Raw genomic sequence first — 27,906 nt, forward strand, 5'->3', positions numbered from 1 at the left:
ATTGTATTATTTTACTACTACAGATGTACGATACCTATAGAGGTAGTACATTATCGTCCCTGATAAATATTTGCAGGTGAAATTGTTGCATATAAAAAGCACCTTTGGTGCGTTAAAGAAGGTGATATCAGGGTAAAAAGCATAGACGTATGTCTAGGTTCTGAGATTATGATTATTGTGTACTGTACCCGTTTAAGATAGAAATAAAAACATCCAAAATCCTTCCTGTAACATCCACACAGAGAAGATGGTTAAAATACCATAGGTATCTATAGCCATGTCTCAGGGTTAGTCTGAGCCCTGCCACTTTAAAGCAAAGGTAGCTAAACAAATACACTTGGCAAAGTGAACAATGTATTTAAATGATTCCTCATTTAATACACCAAATACATTATAATACACTTACAGAATAACAAGTTATAAAAGTAAAGTATTCTCTTAGGTTTGTTCAAACGCTGGCTAGGAGATATAGCTGTAGGTTACTAGACATGTGCAGGGGTTTGAGGTGTGTGTTGGGTGGGGGGGTTTGTGGGGTGTGGGTATAGTGGCTGTTGAGGGGGCTTTGCTTAGTGCTGTCAGATGGGGCGGGAACTTTTGAGTTTGTATGTATCTACAGGCAGCCTGGTATTCACCTACAGCAGGGGTGTCAAACTCATTCCACGGAGGGCCTTGTGTCTGCAGGTTTTTGGTTTTTCCCTTCAATAAAGCCCTAGACAACCAGGTGTGGGGAGTTCCTAACTAATTAGTGATGTTAATTCATCAATCAAGTACAAGGGAGGAGCGAAAACCCGCAGACACTCGGCCCCCCGTGGAATGAGTTTGACACCTGTGACCTACAGGTATGTGTCCTTTCACTGTCCAGACGTGTGTCCTCTCTGTGGTCAGAGCAGTGAAGAAGAGCAGTGTGAAATTCCAAGTCCATCCTAGTGGCTCCTCGTACTCCGATAGTGGCCTTGAACATTAGCTCTCTGTCTCACAGCTAGAGGGCCTAACTCTGACCCTTAAAAACCCTGCCCTTTAACACCTAAATCTATGCTCTGCTTCGACTGTCAATGCATCAGCAGACTAAGGTCCTGTCAGGGTTGGGGTTAGATAAAGCTGTTAAACCTGTTTGAACACAGATCCAGTCAGATCGAGAAAATGATTCATATCAACAGAAATCCCTGCTGCATCTCAACAGGTCCAGGATCCAGGCTCTAGTTCAGTGACACCATCACATCTGTCCACATCACAACTGTCTGACCAAGATGCAAGAGTACACTTCCTCAGGATGGGAGGAGGAGGAAGAAGGGAAGGAGACAGACATAGAGACTTGAGGGGTTCTCTGTCTTGTCATTGTGGAAGACAATCACCAACAAGTTCAGAGTGCTCTGTGACATGATGACTGAAGTTAAAGAGGTTTGTGTGTGTGTGAGAGAGAGCGAAACAGTGAGTGAGTGTTAGTTAATACTAAGTGGTCCTTGTGAGTTGAGCTGGGGTTGGGGTTCAGGGTCAGGGCAGGGAGGAGGGATTTCCATCTCTCTTTCTACGAGGCTTCGGTCTGACTGGGGTAGGTTCTCTCTGGAGTACTCAGCATACCACTCCTGCACACACACACACCAATAACACATTAATCATACCATTTTTTTTTCTTGTCACAGCTGACGTCAGAAACATCATACTAATTTGTAATCCAATTCTCTAGACAGCAGAAGAGGCTGGTAGGAGGAGCTATAGGTGGAGCTGCTCATTGTAATGGAACAAAGTACATGTTTGATACTGGTCCATTCATTCCATTCCAGTCTTTACACTGAGCCTGTCCTCCTAGTGATCCTTCCACCAGCCTCCTCTGATAGAAAAGGCAAGATCAACATCACCTTTGTAGCTAGGTCATGTTAGCTAAAGTCTTATTTAAAGTGACAAATCTAGCATGGAGCAGTCAGCAGGATTCTGGTTGTCATAGCAGCGTGAGGCTCACCTGGATCTCTTCCTCATACATCTTCATGCTGAGGTCACTCTTGGTCCGCGACCGCCGACCCAGGTACACCAGAGACGAACTCTACACACACACATCAGTCTATATTTTTGAGAGTGTAGGACGGGGCAGGTTTGTGAAGCTGTGTTAGCGAGTGTGTGTGTCTGTCTATTTGTGAGTGTAGGTCTGTGTGTGTGTTCTCACCCCGCTGCGGTCCATGGCCACCAATACTCCCTGTAGAGAGTTGAGTGAGGAGAGTCCAGGGCACGTCTGCTTATAAAGCTCCAGAGTAGCCAACACCTCGTCACGACTCACCTCTGCCTCAAACACTATACCGTTCTCATCTACAACACACAAACACACCATCGTTACACACATCTCAAACACTATACCGTTCTCATCTACAACACAAACACACCATCATTACACACATCTCAAACACTACACCGTTCTCATCCACAACACACAAACACACCATCGTTACACACATCTCAAACACTATACCGTTCTCATCTACAACACAAACACACCATCGTTACACACATCTCAAACACTATACCGTTCTCGTCTACAACACAAACACACCATCGTTACACACATCTCAAACACTATACCGTTCTCGTCTACAACACAAACACACCATCGTTACACACATCTCAAACACTATACCGTTCTCATCTACAACACAAACACACCATCGTTACACACATCTCAAACACTATACCGTTCTCGTCTACAACACACAAACGTTACACACATCTCAAACACTACACCGTTCTCATCTACAACACACAAACACACCATCGTTACACACATCTCAAACAATACACCGTTCTCATCTTACTAACATTTTTCATTGCATGCATGCACACACTTACCCTCAGGATCTAACAGTGGTTCTTTGTTCTTCCGGCTGTAGTTCATACGGAACACAAACGCATCCAGGATGAAGGCAACGATGATGGTCATCACCACCTAGAGAGGACAGAGAAAATTACACACACACACACACACACACACACACACACACACACACACACACACACACACACACACACACACACACACAAATGCACAGACACACACACACACACAACTCTCACCATGGTGACAATGTAGAAGGTCATGAAGTAGAGGCGGCTCCAGTGAGTTGTCATGGAGGTCACTCCTTCCTGTTGGGTAGGGGACAGCAGCTGTCAATCAACCTCAGTAAGTTGGACAAGCTTGACAGTCAGGCAGCAGCAGAGGTTTAATCAGACAGGTGACAGGCAGCATACAGCGTGAGAAGGAAGAGTCTTACCATGGTGATGTACCAGTTGTTTACCACAGTCAGCTCAAACAGAGTCACTGTAGAGAGAGAGAGCTGCTGAATCCCACATCAAAATCTATCCGTTTATTATATAACAAAATAGTATATAGGGAACTGCCTAGTATTGACTACAGTGTGTGTGTTTACCAAAGCTGCTGAGAATGTTATCAAAGTTGTTGAGATAGTAGTAGCCCTCATCCAGCACCGTCCTGTTGCCTATGGTTACATTGATCTGCCTGTATGAATCTGCTACTGTACTGGTACTGTGAGAACGAGAGATAGAAGAGAGAAAAGAGAGACAAACTGAAACACCGGTGAACCACCCTGACCAAGATGGCCGTCATATTACTGGAGCACCAATATCTTTTCTAGTATTCTTAGTCTGTGGTAGGCTCTGCTTCGAACAAAGTGTCAGGTTAGACTGACAGGTTAGTGTGTGTGAGTGAACTGGGTGTAAGAGTGTATGCGTGACTCACTTGCAGCAGTTAGGGTAAACTACATCAGCGAAGAACTCCATCCCCACAATGGCAAAGGAGTAGTAGAAGATGATCAATGTCAGCCCCAAGCTGAGAACACATACATGTTCTTATTAAGTAGGTTTTTACACAAAGTTCATACAGTTGAATCGGAAGTTCACATACACTTTAGCCAAATACATTTAAACTCAGTTTTTCACAATTCCTGACATTTAATCCTAGTAAAAATTCCCTGTTTTAGGATCACCACTTTATTTTAAGAATGTGAAATGTCAGAATAATAGTAGAGAGTACGATTTCAGCTTTTATTTCTTTCATCACATTCCCAGTGGGTCAGAAGTTTACATACACTCAATTAGTATTTGGAAGCATTGCCTTTAAATTGTTTAACTTGGGTCAAACGTTTTGGGTAGCCTTCCACAAGCTTCCCACAATAAGTTGGGTGAATTTTGGCCCATTCCTCCTAACAGAGCTGGTGTAACTGAGTCAGGTTTCTAGGCATCCTTGCTCGCACACGCTTTTTCAGTTCTGCCCACAAATTTTCTATAGGATTGAGGTCAGGGCTTTGTGATGGCCACTCCAATACCTTGACTTTGTTGTCCTTAAGCCATTTTGCCACAACTTTGGAACCTTCTTCCTGAGCGGTATGACGGCTGCGTGGCCCCATGGTGTTTAGACTTGCATACTATTGTTTGTAGAGATGAACGTACTTCAAGGCGTTTGGAAATTGCTCCCAAGGATGAACCAGACTTGTGGAGGTCTACAATTTTTTTCTGAGGTCTTGGCTGATTTCTTTTGATTTTCCCATGATGTCAATCAGAGGCACTGAGTTTGAAGGTAGACCTTGAAATACATCCACAGGTACACCTCCAATTGACTCAAATGTTGTCAATTAGCCTATCAGAAGCTTCTAAAGCCATGACATCATTTTCTGGAATTTTCCAAGCTGTTTAAAGGCACAGTCAACCTAGTGTATGTAAACGTCTGACCCACTGGAATTGTGATACAGTGAATTATAAGTATAATAATCTGTCTGTAAACAATTGTTGGAACAATGACTTGTGTCATGCACAAAGTAGATGTCCTAACCTAACTATAGATTGTTAACAAGAAATTTATGGAGTGGTTGAAAAACAAGTTTTAATGACTCCAACCTAAGTGTATGTAAACTTCCGACTTCAACTGTACATGCGTTGTATGTAATATGGTGGGTTATGGTTCAGGGGGCAAAGTTGTTACCTTGCCATCCTCGGGAAGAGTTCAAACATGGTGTCCAACACGTTACGATACCTCTGCTTTATCTTAAACAACCTAAGAGAGAGTACACATACACACTCACACACTTACAACCTAATAGAGTGCACATACTTAAGACATGATGATCAACAAAATATTTATGAATCTACATACCGGTAACACACATATATGCACCTAAACAAAATACCCACACAAACTAATTGCCCCCCTGACAACATACGTGCGTGTTGTCGTGGTAACCCACCTGAGTAGCTGCAGTGGTCTGAGCACCACAATGAAGTAGAAGGGCTCCATGTCGAAGGCTAGGGCAATCAAGCCCAGAAAGGCAAACACCGTCACAGAGAAGTCAAACCTGGTGAGGCGAACACAGAGACATTGATGGCTGTTATGCTACTGAATAAACACATTGGACAAGCTAAGGGTTGAGGGTTAGGGGTAAGGCTTTAAGGGTTTAATGGTCTACTCACAGGTTCCAGCCGGAGCTGAAGTAGGCCAACGGGCCCATGCCCGTTACCTTCAACAACACCTCCACCCCATAGACTAGAGATTGAAAAAGAGCGAGACGAAGAAAAAGAGAGCGAGCGGAGTAAAAATGTGTGTTCTCACTAGTGACGAAAAGGATGTGGCTCTCGGTGTGTCTGTATGTGCGTGATCTTACTGGTGAGGAAGACAATGTAGCTCCAGGGGACTATTCTGGACGAGGAGAATCCACCTGCAGAGAGAGGGGACAGAGATCAGAATCAACCTTACTGTTCAACTTGTCGGTACCTACTTGACACTTAGGGATGATTTCCTGAACCCAGATTAAGGCTAGTCCTGAATTAAAAATCATGCAAAATAGGGAATCTGCATTAAAAGTACTTAATAGTCTGGGAATAGGTTTAGTTACTATTCAACATGTAGGTTTCTACGAGGATCCACACTCCGTTGACGGCCACCACCACATCTACAGAGGAGAGAGAGGAGAGTTAAATGTGTCCTAGGGTTAGTCCTGTCTGAGAGTTAAGTTTGGTCCAAGGTTTACAACACAGATGATAGTACTATAGCTAATACTACTAATAGTGGATGTCCACTTACACATGGTGTACTGGAAGGCTTTAGACTTGACCAGCAGGTTGATGCCTGGTAGAAACATTAACAGAAGGATGTCAGTCAGTCACCTCAGATAAGAAGAGAGGAACACAGCAGTGGATGCGATGGGAAAAAGGGAAAAATACAAGTCACCTTTGAAGATAAGAAAAGTAGTGTGTGGAAGATCATCAAACCAGTGTTCCCCGCTCCGCCGTGCCTACAGAGTACAATCACACGCACGCAGGCACACATCAGTGAGGTGTATATATATATATATATATATTATATATATATATATATATATTATATATATATATATATATATATATTATATATATATATTATATATATATATATATATATTATATATATATATATATATATATATTATATATATATATATATATATATATATATATATATATATATATATATATATATATATATATATATATATATATATATATATATATATATATACACACACTCCCCTACATATTTATTTGGACAATGGAGCTAAAACTTTTCATTTGGGTCTATATTCCAGTATTTTGAATTGGAGACCAAATGTTTCGTAATGTCAAACATACAGTTGAAGGTGGAAGTTTACATACACCTTAGCCAAATACATTTAAACTCAGTTTTTCACAATTCCTGACATTTAATCCTGGTAAAAATTCCCTGTCTTCGGTCAGTTAGGATCACCACTTTAATTTAAGAATGTGAAATGAAAGAATAATAGTAGAGAGAATGATTTCTTTCAGCTTTGATTTCTTTCATCACATTCCCAGTGGGTCAGAAGTTTACATACACTCAATTAGTATTGGTAGCATTGCCTTTAAAATTGTTTAACTTGGGTCAAACGTTTCAGGTAGCCTTCCACAAGCTTCCCAGAATAAGTTGAGTGATTTTTGGTCCATTCCTCCTGACAGAGCTGGTGTAACTGAGTCAGGTTTGGAGGCCTCCTTGCTCGCACATGCTTTTCAGTTCTGCCCACAAACTTTCTATGGGATTGAGGTCAGGGCTTTGTGATGGCCACTCCAGTACCTTGACTTTGTTGTCCTTAAGCCATTTTGCCACAACTTTGGTAGTATGCTTGTGGTCATTGTCCATTTGGAAGACCCATTTGTGACCAAGCTTTAACTTCCTGACTGATGTCTTGAGATGTTGCTTCAATATATCCACATCATTTTCTTTCCTCATGATGCCATCTATTTTGTGAAGTGCACCAGTCCCTCCTGCAGCAAAGCACCACCACAAAATGATGCTGCCACCACCTTGCTTCACGGTTGGGATGGTGTTCTTCGGCTTGCAGGGCTCCCCCTTTTTTCTTCCAAACATAACGATGGTCATTATGGCCAAACAGTTCTATTTTTGTTTCGTCAGACCAGAGGACATTTCTCCAAAAAGTACGATCTTTGTCCCCATGTGCAGTTGCAAACCGTAGTCTGGCTTTTTTATTGCGGATTTGGAGCAGTGACTTCTTCCTTGCTGAGTGGCCTTTCAGGTTATGTCGATATAGGACTTGGTTTTACTTTGGATATAGATACTTTGTACCCGTTTCCTCCAGCATCTTCACAAGGTCCTTTGCTGTTGTTCTGGGATTGATTTGCACTTTTCACACCAAAGGACGTTCATCTGAGCGGTATGACGGCTGCATGGTCCCATGGTGTTTAGACTTGTGTACTATTGTTTGTACAGATGAACGTGGTACCTTCAGGTGTTTGGAAATTGCTCCCAAGGATGAACCAGACTTGTGGAGGTCTACAATTTTTTTCTGAGGTCTTGGCTGATTTCTTATCATTTTCCTATGATGTCAAGCAAAGCGGCACTGAGTTTGAAGGTAGGCCTTGAAATACATCCACAGGTACACCTCCAATTGACTCAAATGTTGTCAATTATCCTATCAGAAACTTCTAAAGCCACGACATCATTTTCTGGAATTTTCCAAGATGTTTAAAGGCACAGTCAACTTAGTGTGTGTAAACTTCTGACCCACTGGAATTGTGATACAGTGAATTATAAGTGAAATAATCTGTCTCTAAACAATTGTTGGAAAAATGACTTGTGTCATGCACAAAGTAGATGTGCTAACCGACCTGACAAAACTATAGTTTGTTAACAAGAAATTTGTGGAGTTGTTGGAAAAACTAGTTTTAATGACTCCAACCTAAGTGTATGTAAACTTCCGACTTCAACTGTATCTGTTTTACCGTTTAGAAATGAAAGCACTTTATGTATCTAGTTCCCCCATTTGATAGTGCTATAAGTATTTGGAGAAATTCACTTATATGTGTATTAAAGTAGTCAAAATTTTTGTATTTGGTCCCACATTCCTAGCACACAATGATTATATCAAGCTTGTGTCTCTACAAACTTGTTGGTTGCATTTGGATTTTGTTTTGTTGTGTTTCGGATTATCATGTGCCCAATTAAGATTAAAGTGATACTTCAGGATTTTGTCAATGAGGCCCTTTATCTACTTCCCCAGAGTCAGATGAACTCGTTGATACAATTTTTATGTCTCTGCATGCAGTTTGAAGGAAATTGGTAACTAGCGCTAACCCAATTGCTAACTTTAGCGCAATGACTGGAAGTTTATGGGTATCTGCTAGCACGATATCAGATACCCATAGACTTCAAGTCATTGTGCGAACACTGGTTAGCATTGGCTTGTGAAACTACCTCTAACTTCCTTCTAACTGGACACAAGACATAAAAATGGTAACCATGAGTTCAGCTGACTCTGGGGAAGTAGAAAGGGCCTCATTGCCAAAATCCCAAAGTATTCCTTTACTCTTAATTGGGCACAACATAACCAAATACTTACGAAAACAATATGTTTTCAAATGGGGGGACTAAGTACATAAAGTGCTTTCATTTCTAAACGGTAAAACAAATACACTATATAAACAAAAGTACACCCTTTCAAATTAGTGTATTCGGCTATTTTAGCCATACCCATTGCTGACAGGTGTATAAAATCAAGCACACAGCCATGTAATCTCCATAGACAAACATTGGCATTAGAATGTCCTTACTGAAGAGCTCAGTGACTTTCAAATGTGGCACCGTCATAGGATGCCACCTTTCCAACAAGTCAGTTCATCAAATTCCGGCCCTCCTAGTGCTGCCCGGGTAAATGGTAAGTGCTGATATTGTGAAGTGGAATCGTTTAGGAGCAACAACGGCTCAGCAGCAAAGTGGTAGGCCACACAAGCTCACAGAACGGGACCATCAAGTGCTGAAGCGCGTAAAAATCATCTGTCGTTGGTTGCAACTGCCTCTGGAACTGCCTCTGGCAGATCTCAGCACAAGAACTGTTCGTCTGGAGCTTCATGAAATGGGTTTCCATGGCCGAGTAGCCGCGCACAAGCCTAAGATCACCATGCGCAATGCAAAGCGTCACCATGCGCAATGTAAAGCTCTGGAGCAGTGGAAACGCGCTCTCTGGAGTGATGAATCACGCTTCACCATCTGGCAGTCAAACTGACAAATCTGGGTTTTTGGCAGATGCCAGGAGAACGCTACCTGCACCAATGTATAGTGCCAACTATAAAGTTTGGTGGAGGAATAATGGTCTGGGGCTGTTTTTCATGGTTTCGGCTAGGCCCGTTAGTTCCAGTGAAGGGAAATCTTAACGGTGCACCATACAATGACATTCTAAACGATTCTATGCTTCCATCTTTGTGGCAACAGTTTGGGGAAGGCCCTTTCCTGTTTCAGCATAACAATGCCCCCATGCACAAAGCGAGCTCCATACAGAAATGGTTTGTCGCGATCGATGTGGAAGAACTTGACTGGCCTGCACAGAGCCCTGACCTCAACCCCATCGAACACCTTTAGGATGAATTGGAACACCGACTGCGAGCCATGCAAAATCACCCAAAATCAGTGCCCGCCCTCACTAATGCCCTTGTGTCTGAATGGACGCAAGTCCCCGCAGCAATGTTCCAACATCTAGTGGAAAGCCTTCCCAGAAGAGTGGAGGCTGTTATAGCAGAAAAGGGGGGACCAATCCCATATTAATGCCAATGAATTTGGAATGAGATGTTCGACGAGCAGGTGTCCACGTACCTTTGGTCATGTAGTGTATGTATGAAAATACCCCAGAATAAAAGGAGAAATTCATATGAAACATTTGATCTCAAATCCAAAATGCTGGAGTATAAAGCCAAATGTAAAAATGTTTGCTTCACTGTCCAAATAAATAGGGGAGAATAGATTTAGGCAAATCCACACAGAGACATATGCGAACTGTGTATTTGTGTGTGTGTGTGTGTGTTAGGCTTACCTTCCATTTGAGGCCAATTACTTCATAGAATTTATAGAAGTCATCTAGGCTGCAACAGAACATCACACACACCTCTTTAAAAAAAAACACTTATAGTATGTGTGTGCTCATACAGTATGTGTGTGTGTTACCTGAGCATGGGTGCTCCTGCAGTGTTTAGGGCTTTGTATGTGAGGAAGCGGTCTCTGGCAGACATACGGGGTCTGTAGAAACGCATTAGACCATCAAACTGCTTCAGAGACACACCCATTGGCCTCTAAGGAGCAAACACACACGCACGAAATGCAACAGTTACACACAAGTTACAACAGCCTACCGACACTACCTGGGTGTGTGTATGTGTACCTGTCTGCTGACCAGCAGTTGGAAGGCATGGTCGATAGCCGAGCGTTTGTGGAGCATCAGAGATTTAAACTTCATCTTCTCAACACCGTTAAACGTATCGAACACCACTGCCAGAAGCTGCAACACAAACACACTATCAAACCATGGCCACAGTGTACACAGGGAGGAAACAACAGCATGTGTGTGTGTGTATGTGTACCAGGTTCATGATGAAATAGAGTTCAATGGAAAGGTAGACGATGAAGAAGACACAGGACCAGCGGTTCCTAGAGTATGCTGGCATCATCACGTCTGGGAAGCTAGAGGAAACAGGACACCAGCAATCTCATTAGGTACTATACTGTCTTGAGAGTAATACAATCTCAACAAGCACTATGCTGTTCAGTGGTGTAAAGTACTGTGAGGATCTGTGTTTTATGCACTATAGCCCGCCACCACATCATTTGTGATTGAATATTGTATGCTGTATCTGCTTTGTGCATGTGTGCCTGTGTGTGTGTGCTGGAAGTATCATTTTGCCCCGGATAGTGTGCTGAGAAGCTGTGGTTAACCTTGAGCGGGAACAGTATGCTTTCTATGCAGGTGCAAATAGCTCAAACAATGTTACAGAACTGTCTGACCTCAGTCTCTAAGGTGTGGGAGCGTAATCTACAAAGCAACAGACTCGGACATCTGGAGCGCTAGGGGGCTGGGACCAGCCTGAGCGCCTGCGATAGGCTGAGCAAGTTTAAACCACGCTCAGCCTCTACTGTGATAGGCCAACAGACGGGTTGGAACTACGTCTATCACAGTATAAGAACAGCTGTTTAATTACATCCTGTTAGTTCTCTGTTCTACCCTGCGATGTGTTACAGTGAACCCGTATACAGTATACGAAAATTGCATTTACCATTTATCGCTTGAGTTTAATAAAAATACTTACAAGTATATTCGGTGACTCTGAATCACATTTTATCCTGATACCAGATTTGAATTGATGCAACCCTTTACAGTACTTAAAGGAAAGGTTCACCCATTTTGAGTGATGTTCTATCGATTCCCTGGGTCATTTCACGTTTTCCTGAGTATCTGAGCTATTGGCGTTCAAGCAGGCAGAAATCTGTCAGGTATGTCGTAGCACTGTGATAAAGTCGCTCCCACGACACTGGAAGTTAATAGGAATACGACTTTTAGATTGTAAAAACGTCTATCATACATGTCAGATTTCAATACTGACTGATGTCATAACTCGGATGTCTTTTCTTGATTGAGCCATTGATCATATTTTTGTGATATTCCTACCTCGAGAAATGTGTAATTTAATGGAGGGTCTAGCACATTTTTCCTAATTGTCTGCCTCATTAGTCCAGGGTGCATTGCATGATGCCGTTGCCAGAGATATTATAGAAAGAAGATAGGAATCTAATGGCTAAAGGAACGTTTAACGCCCCAACCAGCAGACTGTCGACCAATCGCACTCACGTTGTCATGCTGTGCCACGCGGTTGCTAAGCTCATCGTCACGCAATCCCTTCTCAAAGTTAGTCTATATGTTGAGAAACGTGGCTATTTTCCTAAAAAGTACGTAATGTCACGATTCCAAAGCTATAAGATACTACAGATAGAAAATTAATTATCTCACATCTCGGAAAATAATTGCAATGTTTTACTTTTTGTTGACGAAATTCGTGCTAATGTTGGGTTTTTGAGCTAGCGCCCAATAGACTCCCATTCACTCTGAAGGAGAGAGCTCCTTTATGGGATCAATATCATGCCAAATGTATTCACAAATCACCAATCCACAAATGTAAATCACCAATCCACAAATGCAATTCACTATCCACAAACAAACACCTTTTGATTTGTATTTGTAAATCGATATATTGCATTAAACATTTTTTATAACTACAGATATGCAGGTATTTTCCTTGCGCCTTAAGTAAAATGACTGCCATAAAGATTTGCACATAGGAGAGATATGCGCAAACATGACAGATATGGCAAACCTGCAACTCCATATTTGGAAGCGCTTAGGTCACATGACTTTTGGCAGGGATTTGACAACAAGAAAAAGACAAGCACACATGCTTCGTTTGTAAATTATGTCTGAGTGTTGGAGTGTGCCCCAGGCCAACCCTTAAAAAAATAAGAGGAATAAGGAATTTGAAAATGTATTTATACTCTTATTTTTGATACTATATATGAAGTTTATTTCAAACCAAATACTTTTAGACTTTTACTCAAGTAGTATTTTACTGGGTGACTAATTTTCTTTTAAGTTATCTTAACATTTACTCAAGTATGACACCTGGGTACTTTTTCCACCACTGATGCTGTCTTGAGAGAGCATTACAAATCACAACAGTCACTATGCTGTCTTGAGAGAGCATTACAATCACAACAGTCACTATGCTTCCTTGAGAGAGCATTACAATCACAACAGTCACTATGCTGTCTTGAGAGAGTATTACAAATCACAACAGTCACTATGCTTCCTTGAGAGAGCATTACAATCACAACAGTCACTATGCTGTCTTGAGAGAGCATTACAAATCACAACAGTCACTATGCTGTCTTGAGAGAGTATTACAATCACAACAGTCACTATGCTTCCTTGAGAGAGTATTACAATCACAACAGTCACTATGCTTCCTTGAGAGAGCATTACAAATCACAACAGTCACTATGCTTCCTTGAGAGAGCATTACAATCACAACAGTCACTATGCTGTCTTGAGAGAGCATTACAAATCACAACAGTCACTATGCTGTCTTGAGAGAGCATTACAATCACAACATTCACTATGCTGTCTTGAGAGAGCATTACAAATCACAACAGTCACTATGCTGTCTTGAGAGAGCATTACAAATCACAACAGTCACTATGCTGTCTTGAGAGAGCATTACAATCACAACAGTCACTATGCTGTCTTGAGAGAGCATTACAAATCACAACAGTCACTATGCTTCCTTGAGAGAGCATTACAAATCACAACAGTCACTATGCTTCCTTGAGAGAGCATTACAATCACAACAGTCACTATGCTGTCTTGAGAGAGCATTACAAATCACAACAGTCACTATGCTGTCTTGAGAGAGTATTACAATCACAACAGTCACTATGCTTCCTTGAGAGAGCATTACAAATCACAACAGTCACTATGCTTCCTTGAGAGAGCATTACAATCACAACAGTCACTATGCTGTCTTGAGAGAGCATTACAAATCACAACAGTCACTATGCTGTCTTGAGAGAGCATTACAAATCACAACAGTCACTATGCTTCCTTGAGAGAGCATTACAAATCACAACAGTCACTATGCTGTCTTGAGAGAGCATTACAAATCACAACAGTCACTATGCTGTCTTGAGAGAGCATTACAAATCACAACAGTCACTATGCTGTCTTGAGAGAGCATTACAAATCACAACAGTCACTATGCTGTCTTGAGAGAGCATTACAATCACAACAGTCACTATGCTGTCTTGAGAGAGCATTACAATCACAACAGTCACTATGCTGTCTTGAGAGAGCATTACAATCACAACAGTCACTATGCATCCTTGAGAGAGTATTACAATCACAACAGTCACTATGCTGTCTTGAGAGAGCATTACAATCACAACAGTCACTATGCTTCCTTGAGAGAGCATTACAATCACAACAGTCACTATGCTTCCTTGAGAGAGCATTACAAATCACAACAGTCACTATGCTTCCTTGAGAGAGTATTACAATCACAACAGTCACTATGCTTCCTTGAGAGAGCATTACAATCACAACAGTCACTATGCTTCCTTGAGAGAGTATTACAATCACAACAGTCATTATGCTTCCTTGAGAGAGCATTACAATCACAACAGTCACTATGCTTCCTTGAGAGAGTATTACAATCACAACAGTCACTATGCTTCCTTGAGAGTATTACAATCACAACAGTCACTATGCTTCCTTGAGAGAGCATTACAATCACAACAGTGACAGAGCATGAAACATTTCAGACTATTAGAGACACAGGTGTATAAAGTAGGAGTTACGGTGTGTGGTAGATGAGCAAGTCTTACTTTGCGGTGGTCAGTAGCACAAAAAGACTAACGATGCTGTTCTCCAGAGTGTTGAAGTACTGAGAAGAGAAAAGCCAGACAAAACAGTATGAGACAGTCCCCTCCAGTTAGCACCACAACTAGCAGTCTACAGAGGCACAACATACTGAAAATGTCAGTCAAACTGTTTCACTTACTGGATCAGAAGTGTTAGGCGAGAACAGACAGAAGCCTGTAGAGAGAGAACAGATCCATACTCAGAGAGGCATAATAGAACATAATTTAATTTAGATTTTGTTTTAGATTTCAAGGTACAGTTGTTTGTAAGATCATAGAATTTCCACTGTTTTTGGAGGCTCTTCGAGGATTGTCATTTAGGATCAATGTCATTATCAACTTCGATGAACAGCCAAGATGTGTGTGTTTGTGTGTCTCACCCAGGATGGCGAAGATGACCATGAAGAAGAGCAGCAGCAGCAGGATATCTATAAAAGGGGGAAGGGACTGGAAGATTTGACGCAGGTTTCTGATTGGACAAGAGGGTGACAACAACAGTTATTCACACTTTGGAAACAACAAAGCAGTGCGAGGTAATACAGGTAAAGGTGTGTATGTGATGTATCTGCGTTGTGTGTGTGTGTGTGTGTGTGTGTGTGTGTGTGTGTGTGTGTGTGTGTGTGTGTGTGTGTGTGTACCTGCGCACGGCACCACAGTATCTGCAATCCACCAGGAAAATGGGTCTGAGAGCTCTGGTCACACGCAAGTGTGACGTCTGCCGGATCAGAACCACTATGGCCTCCACAAACTGGAGCAGCAACACACACGTCTACACACAGGAGAGACCAGCTGTCAGTCAGATGAAATGGTGAAACTATAACTGTTTGTAAACCATCTGACAGGCAATACTGTGTCACTCTCGTGAGTATATAGGGTCCACTCTTGTTTGCAATCTATATGCACTGCTTGGGATGCTCCTATACAGTTGTGTGTATGTACTAGAGGTCGACCGATTATGATTTTTCAACACCGATACCGATTATTGGAGGACCAAAAAAGCCGATACAGATTAATCGGCCGATTTTTTTAATGTATTTGTAATAATGACAATTACAACAATACTGAATGAACACTTATTTTAACTTAATATAATACATCAACAAAATCAATTTAGCCTCAAATAAATAATGAAACATGTTCAATTTGGTTTAAAAAATGCAAAAGCAAAGTGTTGGAGAAGAAAGTAAAAGTGCAATATGTGCCATGTAAAAAAGCTAACGTTTAAGTTCCTTGCTCAGAACATGAGAACATATGAAAGCTGGTGGTTCCTTTTAACATGAGTCTTCAATATTCCCAGGTAAGAAGTTTTAGGTTGTAGTTATTATAGGAATTATAGGACTATTTCTCTCTATACCATTTGTATTTCATATACCTTTGACTATTGGATGTTCTTATAGGCACTTTAGTATTGCCAGTGTAACAGTATAGCTTCCGTCCCTCTCCTCGCCCCTACCTGGGCTCGAACCAGGAACACATCGACAACAGCCACCCTCGAAGCATCGTTACCCATCGCTCCACCAAAGCAAGGGGAACAACTACTCCAAGTCTTAGAGCGAGTGACGTTTGAAACGCTATTAGCGCGCACCCTGTTAACTAGCTAGCCATTTCACATCGGTTACACCAGCCTAATCTCGGGAGTTGATAGGCTTGAAGTCATAAACAGCTCAATGCTTGAAGCACAGCGAAGTGCTGCTGGCAAACACACGAAAGTGCTGTTTGAATGAATGCTTACGAGCCTGCTGCTGCCTACCATCGCTCAGTCAGACTGCTCTATCAAATATCAAATCATAGACTTAATTATAACATAATAACACACAGAAATACGAGCCTTAGGTTATTAATATGGTCAAATCCAGAAACTATCATTTCGAAAACAAAACGTTTATTCTTTCAGTGAAATACGGAACCGTTCCGTATTTTATCTAACGGATGGCATCTCTAAGTCTAAATATTGCTGTTACATTGTACAACCTTCTATGTTATGTCATAATTATGTACAATTCTGGAACGCAGGAGAAGTGACACAATTTCCCTAGTTATAAGAAATTCATGTTAGCAGGCAATATTAACTAAATATGCAGGTTTAAAAATATATACTTGTGTATTGATTTTAAAGAAAGGCATTGATGTTTATGGTTAGGTACACATTGGTGCAATGACAGTGCTTTTTTCGCGAATGCGCTTGTTAAATCATCACCCATTTGACGAAGTAGGCTGTGATTCGATGAGAAATTAACAGGCACCGCATCGATTATATGCAACGCAGGACACGCTAGATAAACTAGTAAATATCATCAACCATGTGTAGTTAACTAGTGATTATGTTAAGATTGATTGTTTTTTATAAGATAAGTTTATTGCTAGCTAGCAACTTAACTTGGCTTCTTGCTGCCCTCGCGTAACAGGTAGTCAGCCTGCCATGCAGGCTCCTCGTGGAGTGTAATGTAAGGCAGGTGGTTAGAGCGTTGGGCTAGTAACCGGAAGGTTACAAAAACGAATCCCCGAGCTGACAAGGTAAAAATCTGTCATTCTTCCCCTGAACAAGGCAGTTAACCCACCGTTCCTAGGCCGTCATTGAAAATAAGAATGTGTTCTTAACTGACTTGCGTAGTTTAATAAAGGTGTCCAAAAATACAGATTACTGATTGTTATGAAAACTTGAAATTGGCCCTAATTAATCGGCCATTCCGATTAATCGGTCAACCTCTAGTATGTACCTTCACCATGGTCCTCTTGTGTCTGATAAATGTGTGGAAGCCGAGCCAGCGCAGCTTCATGCAGAGTTCAAACGCCACCATAACCAGAGCCAATAACTCCAGAGTGGCATGGACCTACAGAGACAGAACACATCCTTTAGCCTTTCCCCCCTAACCTCTGACCTCTAACCCTAACCCAGCAATTCCAGAGTGGTGTGGACCAGTAGCAGTGTGTGTGGCAGTGGCAGTGTGTACGTACATAAACATCCAGGCGTAGTGATGGTACAGCGGGAGCCTCAGAGAGAGAGAGCACCATCAGTAGGAGTCCTGTTAGCAGCTCCATCATGTAGAACAGGTGGTTGTGAGCAAACAAGTATGCTGCCAGCGCCTTTGGATTCCGAGGATGTGTGAAGAACTTATCATTGTTCTCTCCTTCCTATGGACCGACCACACACACACACACACACACACACACACACTTGCATCTGAATTCTGTTTAATAATACAAGTGTGAAAATGATACATTTGTTCTACAGCTCTCTACCATTCACCTGAGCTATACCTATAGCTACAAATAAAATGTACTGTCATAACTCTCCTGTGACCATCTGAAGAATCAGGTTACAGTGGGTCCGCTCTACAGCGTGCACTCGCTCGTAGAGGGGGAGAGCGGGAAGTTGGCTGTTTTATGGTCGGTCATAAAATACGCTGCCCCTATGCTCTGTAGTGTTCGAGATTGATATGTAAACTGTGGAACACAGAAAGTCACTTGGACATCGAAAGTTTGAATAACTAAACAATATTTATATTTGAGAGAATGTGGGAGTGGTCCGTGGACACTTAAAAGAGAGTCATGACAAGTGTGTTTCATTTGGTGATCTCATGAAGACAGGAAACACACATAACTGTATCTCTTAGTGTACATTTCCCAGCTATCAGGTTTACATCTAAATATTGTGAAACGTATGTGATTAAACATGAAACTATTTGTGAAGAGATGTAATGTGATGTTAACCTTCTAAATGAGAAAACATGGGTTTTCATATAAAGTTAACTAAATCAATGGCCACGCCCACGTGAGCATAGACATTACGTCAGCGTCATAGACTGCTTCTTTCTCAGAAGTTTATAAAACCCACTCCTGACGAAATGTACATTTGACCAGAAAATATGGAGCTGACGCTACATGTTGAAATGGTTAAGAACTACAAGGCTATAGGCCACGGAGACCATACAGCTGTAGTTTTGGCTACACGGCTGGAAATGGTTAAGCTCCGAGACTATCAATCACTACAGAATAAGAGCAAATCCTAGACGTATAATTACTAGTCTGCAGCTGGAAATTACGTAAGTCTAGTACGAGAATACCGACAACCGCGGAAGCATCTTTACTATGCAACGACCATCTGTAGGCCTGACGTATCCATTACAACAGAAACTATCCAGAGCCGCAGAGAAAGCTACAACCACAAAGGACATTGTAACTTCTGGGAAAGTTAACCAGACTCTCTGATGAACTGACTCTCCAGCAGACGGACCGGCGATTCCAACAGAGAAGACAACAACAACAACATATGGGTGTAAATATATACATTGCAATTATTCTCGAATGAGCGGCCGTTCATGTGCAAAAGATTAGCATTTCAATTAATATAATTATCAACTGTGTGGAGTGAATCCATTTTGTCTTTCCCGCTCTTTCTCAGTCCCCACCCCTTTGTCTATCAAGCTGTCATATTGGCTTTGTCCGCTAGGGACTTTTTCTTTGTATCATGTAGTAACCCAAATATCTACTGTTTGTTTGTTATATATTTCTGTAATTGTTTAGTTAGTTAGTAAATAAATAATTAAGCCAATTTGTATATCACTGATTCATCATTTAGGCTAGGGTTCGTGCAGATATCCAAGGGTTTGTGACGTTCAGTAATGAGAACTGATGAGGTAATAATAATTCATTAATAAGCGACTGTTTTGATAAGATATGAAAATATCTGAAGAGTGGATTTGGGAAATAGAGACTCTATAAACATTTTCCCATGGTGCCCCGACTTCCTAGTTAATTAAAGTTGACCTGATTAGTTTAATCACATAATAATAATTACACAGAGAATTGATTTAATAAAATAACAGTCTTCACATTTAATGGTAGTCATAGACACAACAGTACACAAAAGGTTTAGCACACAAACTCACATGAGCTACCTGTCACAAGATGCTGATGTGTCCCACCATAGCTAGACTTTCTTACAGTCAGCTTACTACTCATAACATTACAATGTAGCTAATCATTACCATCTAACTTTCAAAGTAAATACCAAGCAGACAGTAATATAGTCTAGCTAGCCAACATGCCAAAATGGCTGTGTGTGTGTGTACCTGTAGATAGATGGCTGCTTCCTGGTAGTTAATCTCCCAGCTTTGTTGAAGGGAGGCATTGTGTGATCTGTAGTTTGGTGGTGGCCCCGGTGTTGGTATCACCTGGTTATTCACTATGTCATACCCCCCTCCTCCATCTACACAGAAGAAACAACCACAACATTATTCATTCGTTAATACAAAATAATTAAAGAGCCTCCAAAACCTGACAGATATATTTAGTCGTGTCCTATACTATTACGGAGCTAATACACACTAGAGTAGACAAACTGGTGGGACGGCTTCAACAGCACTGTATCCTGCATGTTCACAACATATCCTACATGCAAGCACACACACACACAACACACCCACACATACCCACACATACCCACGCTATCTAGCTGTAGCTCGGTGCAGAATGAGGAGATGAGGACCGGACTCTCCTCCAGGGTCAACTCTACACTGTTGTCATGGATACCAGGAGTCTCCGTCTGCACAGCCGAACACTCCATGGCTCTGCTAGCTACCAGTGGTCCAGGAGTTTGAGTGTGTGTTTGGGTGTGGGGACGTGGTCCACTAAAGCAGTGTGTGTGTCATTCACAGTTTACAGGTCCAGCGTCCTCGCGCCTCCAGGGACACGCACGGGCTAACATTCCACTGCACATGGACACACGTCAGAGAGACAATGTAAAAACAGATCCCCCACAGGGGTCCACAGACGGAGGTTCACCACAGCTCAGAGTTCCAGACACACGCAGAGCAGGTGGTTCACCCTGTGTTCTTAGAGACAGGTATGTCCTCTGTCCCAGGAACAAACAAAACATTAAATGAAAAACAAATGTTGCTGGAGCGTCCGATGACAGCTGGTGGACAGATGAACCATCCAGAGTGTCTCTCTTCAGTCAAAGGGCTAGGGTAGGATCCCACAGCCTCTGTCAGCAGCCTACCTCAGCCTGGGAGACTGGGGAGTCCAGAATGCACAGTCACACTCTCTGGAGTTACAACTTCTCTTACCCTTTCGCTTCTCTTAACCTCGTTTTCCCTTCCTCTCTCCCTCTCTGGGCTCCTCCCTCTCTCCGCTCAGCGCAGTTTCACCTTTGAACTCAGTTCTGCTCTCTGTGCACATGGCTCAGTTTTTATAACCGACAACGCCGCTCTTCACTGATGTTCGACTGAGGAGTGTCCTTCAAGTTATAGACAGGAAGTGGTGTCTCCTCCTGATGAAGGTCCTGATTAGATCCGTGCGATGTCTGGTTTGGCTGTCTGGAGCCTTAGCAGGCTGAGGAAAATCTAAACTACCGTCTTAAACTTACCCTAAGTGCTTACAATATGACTTCAGTCTCTGAAACAACGATATAAATAATCCTTCAAATCAACCCAACCCATATTTGAATCCAACTTTAAGTCATGCTTACTAAAGATAATATACAACCAGCTAACCATTGACTCTAAAAAAAGACAGATCTAAAAACGAATTTAAAAAAAAATCCTCATAAAACCAAGCAGTTAAATCCTTAGTTGATGTGTAGTAGATGTCTGTCTGTAATTCCTAAATAGAGGAGGAGACATCTGTGATCACTGGATCTGAGTGCCAAGTAGGCTGGAGTCATCGATATTATGCCAGCCAGCTGTCAGCCAGTCGGATCCTGCACACCGAAGCCTATTCAGGTACTGTGACAGTAGTGTGTTCTGAGCTCAGTCTGCTGCTGTGTAGGGATCAAACTCCAGTTGAGTGATAATAATCCTGGTGAGGCTCCTGTTCTCTCAGGCCTCTGGCTACGTGGTGATAATGAAGTGGCCTAGTATCTGCTGTTGTCCTAATAGCACTGTGTCTGTGGGTAAAGTCCCAGCCACTCGTTTGTTTTTCAGAACAATAAAACATTCAGAGCTCCCGTCAACAACGTACTGAGGTCAGGCCCCGTGCCTGCCTGTGGTTCCACAGGCCCATACAAACACACACAGGGCAGTCCTGGTGAGTCCTCTGGGCTAAGAGGAAAATACTACAGAAATCCTCTCTTTCCTCCACAGTGGCTTCTCCAACTATGCTAAATCACAAGAACAAAGCCAGCAGCTGGATCATGTCCTGTCGTGAGCCGGAGCCTGAGTGACGGTCTACTCAAGGCTGTGTGTTTTAAAGCAGGCCTCCTTTTGCTGTGTCCTGCTCTCTACTGCATGTGGAACAATCTTCTCCTCCCAGGCCCCAGGGTAGTCAGCCCTCCTCCCGCTCCAGATATCCTGGAAAAACACCAGTCCTTTTCCTGTCCACTTCCAGAGGAGCTCACACACACACACACACACACACACACACACACACACACACACACACACACACACACACACACACACACACACACACACACACACACACACACACACAGAGAGGCCCGGGGGGCCCTAGAGAGAGACACATACACACACTGCCCTGCGTGCGCTGCGGGTGGGGGGGCAGCGCGGGGCGGGGGGGGGGGGGGGGCACACAGAGGTATCTGCCTCTGCTGATGCTGCCATTTCCAGTGTGTATGTGAGAGGCAGTCTGCAGTCTGCAGTGTGTGTGTGTGTGTGTGTGTGTGTGTGTGTGTGTGTGTGTGTGTGTGTGTGTGTGTGTGTGAGGTACAAAGGCTACAGGATTACTGAAGTGGAGACACACAAACACGATCTCTGGGTCAGGGGGACACTTCTCTCTTCTAATTTAAAGCGACAGAGGAGCAAGCCAGCGCTGCGTTTATCTGCTCTGATGACAATCAGCAGAACCTCCCAAACTACCGTACCCTCAAACTGTACCGCCGTCAGCCAAAACCTAACCTCAGCTTGCAGAGGAGCTGCCTCTCTGGTGAGTGTCCTAGAAGGGGTTATGTTATTTTATCTTCAAATAATTTACAGTCGCTGTTCAAGTAGATGCATTTGCTTCTGTACTCTTTGGTTCATGGTCGTTCCATATGATTTCAATCACTTTCTGACTGCACACCTTTATATATGAATTAATCCTTTCATACATGTTTGGCCATGGTAATAGTGGTCAGAAAGAGATTTTGCTCAAAGTACACCCATTTTGCATACCCCACCCTAACATGAGACATCCATGTCTTCATCACTGAAAAAGAGAAACGGTTGAGTTTGATAACATTTTAAAGCTTACAAATAGGGTTGTCAAACAATTTAATAATTTCTTCAAAATGTTTTTATTTTATAGACATTTTAATGCCAATTCCCTAAAAACACGTAAACTCAGATTGTTCTTATTTTCACGTTAGATCATCTGAGGTGTTTGTGTTGTGCCCTTATCGGTTGAGACACAGCATATTCTTAAATACAGGGTGGGTGTCAATTCAATCATAGAAACAGAATTCAGAAAATGGACCTATCCCATTTACATTTTAATCATTTAGCAGACGCTCTTATCCAGAGCAACTTACAGGAGCAATTAGGGTTAAGTGCCTTGCTCAAGGGCACAGACAGATTTTTCACATTGTCGGCTTGGGGATTCAAACCAGCGACCTTTCGGTCACTGGCCCAATGCTCTTAACTGCTGGGCTACCTGCCATCCCTTCATACCACTGCAATTTAGCTGGTACACCATTGAAAATGAATTGAAATTTTAACTTCCATTTACTACTAGAAAGATGGCCGATCGGTCCACCCACCGTCGAATGACAACTTGAATGGGAATGCCTATTCTATTACCTATACAGTGCATTCGGAAAGTATTCAGACCCCTTGACTTTTTCCACATTTTGTTGGATCGGTCAGGTTGGATGGGGAGCGTTGCTGCACAGCTATTTTTCAGGTCTCTCCAGAGATGTTCGATCCGGTTCAAGTCCGGGCTCTGGCTGGGCCACTCGAGGACATTCGGAGACTTGTCCCGAAGCAACTCCTGCATTGTCTTGGCTGTGTGCTTAGGGTCATTGTACTGTTGGAAGGTGAACCTTCATCCCAGTCTGAGGTTCTGAGTGCTCTGGAGCAGGTCTTCATCAAGGATTTCTCTGTACTCTGGTCCGTTAATCTTTTCCTCAATCCTGACTAGTTTCTCAGTCCCTGCCGCTGAAAAACAGCCCCACAGCATGATGCTGCCACCACGCTTCACCCTAGGGATGGATGGTGCCAGGTTTCCTACAGATGTGACGCTTGGCATTCAGGCCAAAGAGTTCAATCTTAGTTTTATCAGACCAGAAAATCTTGTTTGTCATGGTCTGAGAGTCCTTAAGGTGCCTTTTGGCAAACTCCAAGTGGGCTGTCATGTGCCTTTTACTGAGGAGTGGCTTCCATCTGGCCCCTCTACCATAAAGGCCTGATTGGTGGAGTGTTGCAAAGATGGTTGTCCTTCTGCAAGGTTCTCCCATCTTGGCGGTTCCAAACTACTACCATTTATAAATGATGGAGGCCACTGTGTTCTTGGGGACTTTCAATGCTTCAGAAATGTTTTGGTACCCTTCCCCAGATCTATGCCTTGACACAACCCTGTCTCGGCGCTCTACGGACAATTCCTTCTCTGACATGCACTGTCAACTGTGGGACCTTATATAGACAGGTGTGTGCCTTTCCAAATCAGGTCCAATCAATTGAATTTACCACAGGTGGACACCAATCAAGTTGTAGAAACATCTCAAGGATAATCAATGGAAACAGGATGCAGCTGAGCTAAATTTCAAGTCTCATAGCAAAGGATATAAATACTTACGTAAATAAGGTTTCTGTTTTTTATTTTAATACATTTGCAAACATTTCTAAAAACCTGCTTTCGCTTTGTCATTATGTGTGCCGATTGATGAGGACATTTTTTTTTATTTAATCAATTTTAGAATAATGCTATAACGTAACTTAATTTGGAAAAGGGGAAGGGGTCTGAATACTTTCCGAATGCACTGCATTTCTATAATAAAAATATATGACATTTCTATCGTGCTTTTCAGAACAATCTCAAAGCGATTCAAAAGCACACAAAAAAACAAGCATCATCATGAGTAGCCTAGCTGCTGTATTGTAGCGGCAGGTAGACTAGTGGTTAGAGCATTGGACTAGAAACCGAAGGTTGCTAGATCAAATCCCCGAGCTGACAAGGTAAAAATCTGTTGTTCTGCCCCTGAACAAGGCAGTTAACCCACTGTTCCTAGGCCATCATTGTAAATAAGAATTTGTTCTTAACTGACTTGTCTAGTTAAATAAAGGTAAAAAAATTGTTAGGTCAACCAATACATAATCATGAGTAGTGTAGCTACTGTATAGTTAGGTCAACCAATACATCATCGTGAGTAGCCTAGCTCAGGGAGATGGTTGATGAAGATGGAGTCTGGTGTTGATCTTGTAGAGGGCTACTCTGGGAACCAGCCTGAGTTGTGTAGCTACTGGACTTCTCTTCCTTTACAATGCATGGCACCCACTTGAGTGAATACTCAGCAGCTAAGGGAGGCAGAAAGCTCACCACACACAGTTCAGAGTACAAGCTAGTCATCCTCACTACAACCCCTTTGCTTCAGAACTGCATCTTCCATTCCTCTCAAGCTTCATTTGACTCTTCAATTGATGTTTTCAAAAGATCAGGAACCAGCAACCAGGTGAAAAAAAAAAAAAAAGCTGGTCTCCAGATGCATCATTAGCAGTCAAGCCAAAAAGAGTTGACCTGCCAGTCAAAAACAAAACTGCTGATAAAAAAACACACTATTAAAAAGACTTACAAATAATTAAATAGGTTCATATTTACAGGAGCTCTCTGCTTAGGCTGCTACTAGGGTGCCATGGCAACTGTAGTACTTGTGAACTCAGAACACACTATGATTTCAATAGGTTTCCAATGGAAGATTCACCATTCAATTTTAAACAATGGATATTCCCAACATTCTCTGATGTATGGACCTCTAACCATCTTTATGGTACCATTTGAACGTTAAAACTTTAGTACATTCATCAGCAAAAACAAGACACCCACCCTGTGTTCAATAGCATGCCATGTCTCACCGATTGTTGGCACAACACAAACAGCTTTGATTATGTAAAATAGGATCTATAGTCCAACATATATGAACACGAAAAAAATCTGAGTTTACCCATTTAGATAAAAGACGTTAAAGGTAAAAAAATAAAAATTATATTATTAGTTTGACAATCTTGTTTGTAAGATTTCAAATTACATCAAACTCAACCATTTATCTTATTCCGTGATAAAGACATCCTGACTGGTTGCATCACTCCCTGGTAGGGCAACTGCTCGGCCTCCAACCACAAGGCACTACAGAGGGTAGTGTGAACGGCCCAGTACATCACTGGGGCCAAGCTTCCTGCCATCCAGGACCTCTATACCAGGCGGAGTCAGAGGAAGGCCCTAAAAATTGTTGAAGACTCCAGCCACCCTAGTCATAGACTGTTCTCTCTGCTACCGCACGGCAAGCAGTACCGGAGCGCCAAGTCTAAGTCCAAGAGGCTTCTAAACAGCTTCTACCCCCAAGCCATAAGACTCCTGAACATCTAATCAAATGGCTACCCAGACTATTTGCATTGCCCCCCTCTTTTACACAGCTGCTACTCTCTGTTGTCATCATCTATGCATAGTCATTATAACAACTCTACCTACATTACTCTGTACTGGTACCCCCCTGTATATAGTCTCGCTATTGTTATTTTACTGCTGTTCTTTATTTACTTGTTACTTTTATTTCTTGTCTGTTTTTTTAAAAACGGCATTGTTGGTTAGGGGCTCGTAAATAAGCATTTCACTGTAAGGTCTACTACACCTGTTGTATTCGGCGCATGTGACTAATACAAATTTGATTTGATCATCAACCAACAACCCCCAAACAGGACAGGTCACCAAAACAATAAGGCTCTGAACAGTTCATAGTTGTTCCGTATAATCTGATTTTAAAAAAATATTTAACTAGGCAAGTCAGTTAAGAACAAATTCTTATTTACAATGACGGCCTAGGAACAGTGGGTTAACTGCCTTGACAGAGGCAGAACGACAGATTTTAACCTTGTCAGCTCGGGGATTCGATCTAGCAACCTTTCGGTTACTAATCCAACGCTCTGCTGCCCAATCTATGCTGGACATTTTAAATAATATAATATAATTAGAAGACTGAAGCTGAGCGCCTAGCAAGTAAGCTAATGATCATTATTATGAGACAAGAAAAGTTCTAACAGATTACAAAAGACAAATCCTAAAAATGACGATAGCCATTATGAATATGCTGTTCTAAATGCAATTAGATTTGTCACGGGCTGCAGCCACCTTTGATATCTAACGTTTGATAGCTGGGTCAGCTAGCTACGCAGTAAAATGTGGATGTCAACAAAAACTTACTCTCGTCCCCCCTCTCTGTCTCCTCGCTCAACAGACCGCTGGTAGCATCATCCCAGGTCAGGATGAGGGGCACGTCGTCATCGGTACCCTCCATTCTCCCGGACTGGCAAGATGAAATCGACAGGAAAAAGCAACGTAATACCGCCCCAACTATCTAGCTAGCGTTATTAGCTGATAATTCCTGCTACCTAGTATAGCCCTTAGCTACTGGCTAATGCTATGGTCAAAACATACACGACATAGCTAGCTATCATCTCCAGCTAGCATAACGACGCATCTTGCTAGCTAGATAACGTTAGCTACCTCTTGCTACCTGGATAACTAGCTAACTTTCCAGGTAACTCCACTAAACTAAGAGTGCTCGAAAAGCACCCGATACACGAGCTTATCTTCATTAACAGTCGTCTATTAGTCAAATGGCTAGATACTGCTGCTTGATTTATCCCGAGTTGACGTCTGTCATTGACCAGTAAACTATGCTATTCTAACTAATCGATGTCCAGTTCATCAGCATCAACTGCCTACAAAAATATTTGCTAGCGGAAAGACTGAGAGGAGTAAAGTGAAGAGTTTTGTAAACCATGACTCATAAGCATTTTGTTGGTACCACCATCAACTAAGGTTTGTATCCAAAGTCGAAATAAATATGAGATTTTTTCAAATAACGGTATCTCCATCCAAATAGAGCCCCACGGTAAAAGTGTCATAATACCCATAAAACCTAGCGGTCAAACGGGGAAATGGTTCCAATCGTTTTAGAAACCCCTAAAATAAGG

At 42.2% G+C, this 27,906-nt stretch overlaps 1 protein-coding gene across 4 annotated transcripts; it reads right to left on the reverse strand.

Moving 5' to 3' along the window:
* Positions 1 to 350: 350 nt before the first annotated feature.
* LOC129853660 (two pore channel protein 1-like) lies at positions 351 to 27,866 on the reverse strand. Of its 4 annotated transcripts, none has more exons than XM_055919958.1 (28): positions 27,131 to 27,866; positions 19,858 to 19,994; positions 17,741 to 17,917; positions 17,503 to 17,616; positions 15,424 to 15,554; positions 15,166 to 15,254; positions 14,926 to 14,960; positions 14,750 to 14,808; positions 10,906 to 11,005; positions 10,707 to 10,823; positions 10,493 to 10,617; positions 10,362 to 10,410; positions 6,221 to 6,284; positions 6,074 to 6,118; positions 5,886 to 5,942; positions 5,655 to 5,708; positions 5,464 to 5,536; positions 5,241 to 5,348; positions 4,979 to 5,050; positions 3,740 to 3,829; positions 3,411 to 3,526; positions 3,255 to 3,301; positions 3,058 to 3,126; positions 2,833 to 2,929; positions 2,159 to 2,298; positions 1,958 to 2,038; positions 834 to 1,583; positions 351 to 632 (listed from the first exon to the last, which is right to left on the reverse strand). In XM_055919958.1, exons 1-27 carry the CDS (start codon positions 27,222 to 27,224, stop codon positions 1,440 to 1,442), a joined length of 2,484 nt encoding a protein of 827 aa, XP_055775933.1. In that variant the 5' UTR covers positions 27,225 to 27,866; the 3' UTR covers positions 351 to 632; positions 834 to 1,439. The 4 variants fall into 4 exon arrangements, with proteins under 4 accessions (XP_055775933.1, XP_055775932.1, XP_055775935.1 ...); XM_055919957.1 differs by lacking the exon at positions 27,131 to 27,866 and adding an exon at positions 20,228 to 22,100; XM_055919960.1 differs by lacking the exons at positions 351 to 632; positions 834 to 1,583; positions 1,958 to 2,038; positions 2,159 to 2,298; positions 27,131 to 27,866 and adding exons at positions 2,315 to 2,632; positions 20,228 to 22,109.
* Positions 27,867 to 27,906: the final 40 nt, after the last annotated feature.

The sequence above is a fragment of the Salvelinus fontinalis genome, chromosome 4, assembly GCF_029448725.1.
Source record: "Salvelinus fontinalis isolate EN_2023a chromosome 4, ASM2944872v1, whole genome shotgun sequence".
Lineage (NCBI taxonomy): Eukaryota > Metazoa > Chordata > Actinopteri > Salmoniformes > Salmonidae > Salvelinus > Salvelinus fontinalis.